This window comes from Cryptomeria japonica, chromosome 3 (assembly GCF_030272615.1).
Source record: "Cryptomeria japonica chromosome 3, Sugi_1.0, whole genome shotgun sequence".
NCBI classification, from domain to species: Eukaryota; Viridiplantae; Streptophyta; class Pinopsida; order Cupressales; family Cupressaceae; genus Cryptomeria; species Cryptomeria japonica.
In genome coordinates, this window is record NC_081407.1 from 286,211,896 (window position 1) to 286,219,956 (window position 8,061).

The 8,061-nt window shown below is 36.7% G+C and overlaps 1 protein-coding gene and 1 long non-coding RNA gene across 2 annotated transcripts; one reads left to right on the plus strand and one right to left on the minus strand.

The window, feature by feature from the left end:
• Nucleotides 1–2,355: 2,355 nt before the first annotated feature.
• Nucleotides 2,356–4,378, minus strand: LOC131874610 (uncharacterized). The gene is made up of 4 exons (XR_009371979.1): nt 3,740–4,378; nt 3,450–3,581; nt 3,303–3,367; nt 2,356–3,156 (listed from the first exon to the last, which is right to left on the minus strand). It is a non-coding gene; the product is annotated as an uncharacterized LOC131874610 (long non-coding RNA).
• Nucleotides 4,379–6,615: 2,237 nt separating this feature from the next.
• On the plus strand, nt 6,616–7,854 carry LOC131029626 (uncharacterized protein At4g15970). The gene is made up of 2 exons (XM_057960194.2): nt 6,616–7,194; nt 7,279–7,854. Exons 1-2 carry the CDS (start codon nt 7,129–7,131, stop codon nt 7,756–7,758), a joined length of 546 nt encoding a protein of 181 aa, XP_057816177.1. The 5' UTR covers nt 6,616–7,128; the 3' UTR covers nt 7,759–7,854.
• The last annotated feature ends 207 nt before the right edge of the window (nt 7,855–8,061 follow it).

Below are 8,061 nucleotides of genomic sequence, written 5' to 3' on the forward strand. Positions count from 1 at the left end.
CTTCACCTATCATTCCTCCAACACCTCTCAGTGTCTCATCAATTAAGGAAATTGAAATAACAAAACAGAATAAGGAAACCCCACAATGTTCCAACACGGTGATACTACCAGAGAATATTCGGGAGTTACATGCCACAACCACATCTGCTCCACCAAATGAGAATGATGATCAGCCAGGATACCCTACTATCCTTTTGGAGATTAGTTTGGGAAATGAGATATATGATTTGACCAAGAGTAATCCTGATGATGATGATGATGTTATCTCGGCATTGAGAGGACTTGATCGAGATATGTGTCTCGATGATGGTATGGAGATGGCCATTATTCTTGATTGGCTAATGAGAAGTATGGAAAAGAGTAAGAAAATGATAGAGGTACAGCCTTTTGATAACATTGATGATTACCTAGCTAGGAGCAATAAGGAGAAAGAACCCAAGAGAGCTGAGATTTTGTCGCACATAGCTAGAGATGAGACAGGAATGCAGATTGCGCAGGTGGTTGTTCCTATTGTAGGTGTGGCAGCGCACATTGCTACTCCTATGGATTTCCAGATTACTTCAATTGCCCTTGGCCATACATCAAGAGAGCAAGAGTTTCAGGAGGTTGGTGATAACCTTAAGGCGATCGGCGCAAGGTTAGATAGAGAAATTGAAGAGAAGGAGAAGTACAAAGAAGAGAATATCAAACTTAGAGAGTATATTGCAGGGATAAGGCATGAGAATCCTACCCTTATTTCCCTTATTGCGGTTGATCATGGATTACATTCACACTATGAGGCAGTGAGAGATACACTCTCGAAGGTGGAAAAGTGGATTGAGAGTGCAAGAAAACAGGCAGATAATTTCCTTACTCAGTTTGTCTAGGCATATGATAGGACAACAGGGCTCATGTTTAGAATCCAGTATTTGGAGGGAGTTTGGGAAGAATTCCAACCTATTTAGGAGAAGACTATTCCACGTCTTAGAGCTTTGAAGAAGATTCCTAAGTCCACTTTGATCAGCGAGAGCATTGTGCACAGTGGAGACAGATACGATTTCCATGGCTGGTATTGTTCATTAGCCGTAAAGAGATCAACTTATGAGAACGCCCAGTTGAGTTGTACGGAGATGGAAGGATTGATTCAAAACATTCATATGAAGATCCTTGCCTCAATCGAGGATTTATTGGGTGTTCATGTTAGTGATGCTAGTGGTTTACACTTAGCCGAATTAAGAGACAAGATGAAACTTATGTATTTTTGTCAGTTGGACTCTTTGAAGAAGAGTCAAATAGATGATTTGGTCTCTTTGTTGATTCATGTTCATAGTTCGTAGAAGCTCATGCCAGATTGGGAGAACACTTTGGACGCTTGCTCGGATTCATTGGATGTGATTGATTTGCAACAGGAGACCTTGTCTAGCATTTCCATGGAGGAGTTAGATTCTGTATTGGCCAGATTCTTGGAGTATGCTAGGAGAAAGAGAGATGCAGGGAGAAATCTTCTAGAAGATTCCCTATTTGATGACTAGGTATCTTTTTATTGGACCATATGTTGGTGGCACCATTTTTTATGTAAACCCTAATTAGGGCAATTCTAGGGTTTTGTTGGCATGATCTTGGCCGTTGATCTTGTATCAATCTTGGCCATCCATTTTTGTAAAAGACTATATATACCTCCTTGTCTCTCATTTGTAAGAGAGAGTTTTTGTAGAATTGTTCGTATATGCTGCAGCTATTTGAATCTAAATCATTGTTCAATTGTTGGTGATTTTCCTCTTCAAATGTTGTCTTTGCATTAATGGTTCTCAATTCCTCCAAGTTAGATTAGAATTTTAGATTAGAATTTATTTTCATGTTTGTTAGATTGAATGAAAGATTTGTTGAATATATTTGTGTGGAATCCTTAATCCATACCACTAGCCTCTTGCCGCTGGTAAGTGTGCCTTGTGTGGTCAACTGGAAAATTGAGTAAGCTTAACTTCAACTATTACACGTCCCTTGACAAGCATAAACTTGGATGGTGTCAACGTTTGATGGTGATAGTCTGAAAATCCTTGAGTATACCTTAGACGATTGCACTAAGCTTGTGTCAATACTTGTTTGTGAGACCTTGCCTAGTTTGATTCCACTAAACTTGTTCATCATTCTTAGGCCTAGAATAGATTTTCTAAACCCTATTCCTTTTGCCCATTTTTTTAGTACGAATTAAATCCAGAATTACATTGCTAAATCCTAAGTTGCCTGCATACCTATTCTGCATATTTCATGATCAAAGAAGATAATCCTAACATTGTAATTCCCCAAGTGAACACAGCAATTCGCATCGACCATTGAGTTACCCACTCGTCAAGACCTGACATGTAGAAACCTTGGAATCTTTTTAGTTGATCTTACCCTTAGCATCTGAGGTGATTTTGTTCAAGAGAGGGTAAATTATTTTGGTATTTTATTCTGAAATGTTATGTGCATAAAACACACATCAACAGGTAGTCTCCCTGAAAGCTTGTCACATAACCATTGGCTCCCAACTTAGACCTGATGTATCTTATAGAACATTCCGAACAACCACAGGTTCACCCTTTGCCCAGTGTTGCTGAAAATACTGAAGACTCTTTTCCTTTAAATCCTGGATTCCTGAGCAGTAGGGCAATACAAAAAGTCATTGCTGGCATCCCCTGTGCATCAGGCATGCCATAACTTAAAAGTGAACTTACTAATGTGTTGAGAATCAGGCTTAGAGCACAAAGAACATGGATGAGACATTTTTAATGACTTTGGAAGCCCACAAATGTGAGTTTCCTATGCGTTTCTCAAGAGATCTGGAACCCAATATAAGCCAAAGATGCTCTTTAGGTTCAAAACTTTACTTCCACAACCACCATCCACTTTAGGAGGGCATGAAATAGAACCATCCTTGCTTTCCAATCAGCTAAGGGCTGATGTAAATTTACAGAGTAACTATTTGGGGATTGTAACTACAGTGTCAAACCCATTCTTCCTTTTGATGTTTCTGTTTTCATATTCTCTGTACACACTCTCTTCATGGACTGCTGTTGGGATGACTGAGCTTCATCACCGCCAGGCTGGCAGCCTTCTCGTAACTCACAACAACAACTGAGTCAAAGATCATAAGAGCAATCTGGACAGCGTCCATGCAAATCTACAATAGATGTACTGCAGTTGTCAATGTAACGGAGTAGTTATATTAGATGCAAAACATTAGAACCAGAGTCATTATGTGAAGGTATCAAGTTTCTATTAAAGATGTCAGGCATTTTCATCTTGAAAACCCTAAAAAAGTAGAATGGAAATATGTATACCAATAAAGGCACTCATCTGAACAAATTTCTGCACAAGGACTATCCAGGCTTTCTGCCAATAATGCCTGTTCAAAACTTTGCGTAAGAATAACAACCTTTTCGCCATCAAAATAAAACATAAATCAATATAAATTTATTAAAAAATACCTTGAATTCTAGCCTCCATCTCCTGTTTCACCTTCTGTTCATCCTTAATTTTAGTCAGTACCGGAATGTCCGTGGAAATCAAGTGATGTAGATAACTAATCTTGTTAGCATCTGCCATTTCCTTCATTGAACCTACACAGAAAACACAATAGAAACACAACTTTTAAAAGTGATATTTGCACTTCCAGCCAAACAGCAAAATAACATGCTAATAAAGGACAAATACGAATGTCAAAAACAGATATCTTAAGTGCCAGATATGTGCAAACATACTCTGTGGTTGCAATTACCTCCAGACGACCTCCTCAGCGTAGGCATGCTTTGCAGTTACAATTTCCACGGCAAAATGGACAAGCCTTAGCAATCTCCTCCTCTGTTTGCTCAGGGTACCTAGATATCAGATCAAATTTTCAAAACAAGAGAAGATTAATAAGATTACTCTTTACAGGGATACAAAATAAAGTTCAACAATTGTAACACTCAGTAAATATATGAATTAGCATTTAAAGAATAGATAGAAAAGGCCTTTTTACACCACAAAAATTCATCAAGTATAACGCATGCCATCCACTAAGGTTTGATTCCAATCATAGTTTGTAGTTGCAATTTCCAAATGGGTATGAGAATAAATGCAATTGGACCAGGGAAAAGTCACACCCAGATCCAGGCTTTGTTGCAGGCATGGCTTGCCACAATATCGAGTCCCGTATCAATTTGGCACGTGTCGATGCGCCAAATGCATATCAGTCTCAAGGCACATTCATTAAATTTGTCAAATTAGACTATATAAGCACCTCAAGATTTGATATCTCTTAACTTCTTCTAAATAATTTTTGTTGAGATATTTATGCCAGTGAATAATTTTTTATTTATAATATGAAACACTATTGATAATGAATTTCTTAATCTAACAGTCCAATGTAATGACTGCATTGAATCAATCCTCCACAAATTAATAATTTAGTGTATAATTAACAAATCATCAAAAAATATTATAATTGAAATATAAATATTAATCACCTCGTTCATAGGGTAATTGATAAAACTATGGGATGCAATGGTACTTTTTGGAGGAAACTTGAATTCATTTGAAGTTAAATTGTGATGGCACTTCATTAGAGAACACTGGCTTGGCTGGAGATGGATGTTCGCTCAGGAATACGGATGGTTTTTTGTGAAGGGTGGTTCCTTCTTTTTAGGCTCTAACATTAATATCGAAGTTGAATGATTAGAGGTGGTGGAAGTAATAAAATTGGCTTTTTCCATGGGATGTAATAAGCTGATAGTGGAAGGAGGCTCTGTGGTGGTAATATTTGGTCTAGCTAAGATGCTTTCTCACTGCTGGAAATTTTAAAGCCTTCTGATTGATGCTCTATAGCTCTGTAAGCAGTTTGATCATATTTTTTCACACGTTGCTCCTGGGAGTAATAAATTTGCATATTTGTGGGCCAATAAAGGAATGGTATTAGATCTAGTGACTGCAAAAATCAGTGATCATTCGGATGCTTGGGTTGGATTGGGCCCTTTGATTTTGTTTTATACCTCAGTGAGAAGGGTGCCTTTTATATGTTGTGGTGCATTGTTTGAAGCTAGACAATTTAGTATGGTAGCTCGGTAATCTCCTCTCGCATGCTATCTCCCAGCACTCCTTATAACAGAAGATTGGAGGCATTGTTACAATATTCGTGGTAAATTTGAGAATTGTCCTCTGCAGGATGGTGTTTTTTTGTTATATCGATCAGTTTGTTGTTACATGCTGTCAGATTTTGAATGACTTGGAGACGAATTTAGGCAGCAGAGGGATACATTTACCAGGGCATTCTATTGGATCTTGTGCCGTGCTAATACAGCAACCCTGAACTTCATTAAGGCAATGTTGGGTTCTGATGGTGTGATGACACAGGGAAATTTCGGTCCTACAGATCTATTGCATTGGACTTCCTTACAAAATTGCAGGAGTATTTGCCGAAGAAAACAATCAGAAAATGGATGGTTGGCATCGAGCTGCCGGATACAGCAGGAAACCTGGAGAGTTTTGTGGCCATTCCGTCATCAATTGCGAGTAAGATTTGTCTCCCTCAAGCCCATGCATACATGAAGAAGTGTATGATTTGGAAACATAATTCTGGTGGCATATCAGCAGAGGAAGGATTTGGTAGCTTTCTATAAGGATCTTGCCAGGGTAGGCATGTCATTACTAGTTGCTCACAAGGATGGTAAGTTTGAGATTGCCAGTAGACATTTGTACCCTTCAATATCAGATAGAATTCTGCAACAGGCTGCTAAAAAGTGTGAATTTTTGGGTTTCTGCTCAACTTTTAGCAGATTTGTGGGTTAAAAATAATTAATTTTAATATACTGGGTTTCTGCTCTGCTTTTAGCAGATTTGTGGGTTAACAATAATTGATTTTAATATACTGTATTATAATATAATTATATATCAATATAAAAAATGTGTACTCTTCCAAGGGAAATTTGATGATAGTATTTCTATATTTAAAAATGTGTATAATATATGTTGGGCCAAGATTTTTTTGTCTGTCAACCAGCAAAAGAGCTTTGGGAACACACTTGCACCATTACAACTCCTTGCTGCCATTATAGTTACACATTTTCAGCATAATTAAATTAAGTATATTGTTGCAAATTTTTAGCAATGGTTTTATTTAGTTTTTCAGATCATGGTAATAAAAAAAATTAATAATGACAAAGATTAGCTCCTATACTTTTGCTTGGTGCAAACATTTCAAGAGATTTGAGTACCAGAATGTATCTAGTTTATATCATATGACTAAATGCAACAATAGAAGATAAGTCAAAGGAGAACCTTTTGCCAATTAGAGTCCACTTATAAAAAATACAATTTTGTAAAAGTATAGAGCATAATTCCTAAATAAAGTTTGTTAATACAGCTGGAAAGGTGAGCTTGTTTGTAATTTTAAAAAAGAGACAAGGCAAACTAGTTTATAGAATTGTACAAATCATGAAATATCAACAGACAAATTTTGATGCAGATCTTCAATTGAAAACTATCTATGTTTGGTTCAACATAAAAATTCTAAATATTTGCCTCTTTTAAAAAATGGCTACAGTCAAATTCAAAAGCAATAATGAACATATATACCATCTTTCTATACATACCATCTTTCTATACAGCAGCAGATACAATAACGTTTATTGCATTGGGAGCACCAAACAACTCTCCCTTTGTTGGCATTGATGGCCACTTATTGAATCGGTGATCAACAACAGATATCAAGGAAAGCTGATGAACCAAAGCTCAGCATGTTATAATCTGATACCAAATTTCATTGTTTTAAACACGGCCAATATTTTGAAGAATTAATTACAATGATAATGATGTTGTGGTTCATGTGAAGGAACAGTCACAGGACAAGTTGACATTAGCTCTACCAGCGCTTCCATGACCAACAAGACGATGATAATAACCATGGTGAACGCAGCATGGATGGAATCTGGCGGTATTTTCGACTTGTTTATGAAGAGCTTTGAAATCGGGAAAGGAACACGACCACTTCTAAACAATCTGCTGCTGGTTGCCCACGATTTAAAGGCCTTCATTGCCTGCACACAAATCCATCCTCACTGCTATTGATTAAAGACTCCATGAGTTGATTTCTCAGGCCAGAGTTTTTTCATGTCGTAGGATTACTTGAAGATGAGGCTCTCTAAAATCCTCTTCCTCACTAATGTGCTACACAGAGACTACAATTTTCTTTTCTCCGTAAGTTTTTCAGCATCAATTCTATATACTGATTTATTTGGCCATTAGCAATATAACTGAACATGAACTGTTGTTTCTGCACAGGATTCAGATATACTGTGGTTTAGAAATCCATTTCAAATGTTATCAACTGATACAGATTATGAAATATCATACGATAGCTATTCTGGCAACCAACGTGATGTGAGAAATAGTGTAAATACAGAATTCATGTTAGTCCGTTCAAACAATAGGACCATTCAGATGATGGAGAGGCAAAATTCTACAATTACGAGACCCCACAGACATGATCAGGATGTGTGGAATGAAATAAAGTTGTCTGAAAATATTACTAAACTAGGTTTGAGTGCACGCTTCCTTGATACCAAGTATTTCAGTGGATTTTGCCAATCTGGTAGAGATTTGAGTGTGGCATGCACCATGCATGCAAACTGTTGCAGAGGATTGAAGGCGAAAATTCAAGATTTGAGAGAAGCTCTTCAAGATTGGACCTCCTTTCACTTGGCTAAGAAAATGACTCTACGTACAAAAGATTGGACCTCCTTTCACTTGGCTAAGAAATGACACTACGTACAAAAGATTAACCTTAGTTTTTAGGGAGGGATTCTTATGTTTTTGAATGTTTTTTTGAACATTTTATTTTTCTTTGTAAATTGATTAAAGGGTACAATTCTGGTTGTTTTGTAATGTTTGTTATTATTTATTATTATTTTTTTAAATTGTTATTTAAATTTTTTTATTTTGTGTATATTTTTAAGTCGTGAAAGTGTTCCCATACAACTTTTTAATTATGGGGAAAGAAAAATTTGGAATCTTTTCTTACTTTACTTTTATGAACAGTTACTACTTAATAATTAAAAATAAGCT

What these genes read in the sequence shown, in the direction of transcription:
- LOC131029626 (XM_057960194.2), top strand. Translation starts at nt 7,129, where the DNA reads ATGAGGCTCTCTAAAATCCTCTTCCTCACTAATGTGCTACACAGAGAC. An exon ending in ACTACAATTTTCTTTTCTCC is followed by an intron (nt 7,195 to 7,278) that starts GTAAGTTTTTCA and finishes GTTTCTGCACAG; the next exon opens with GATTCAGATATACTGTGGTT.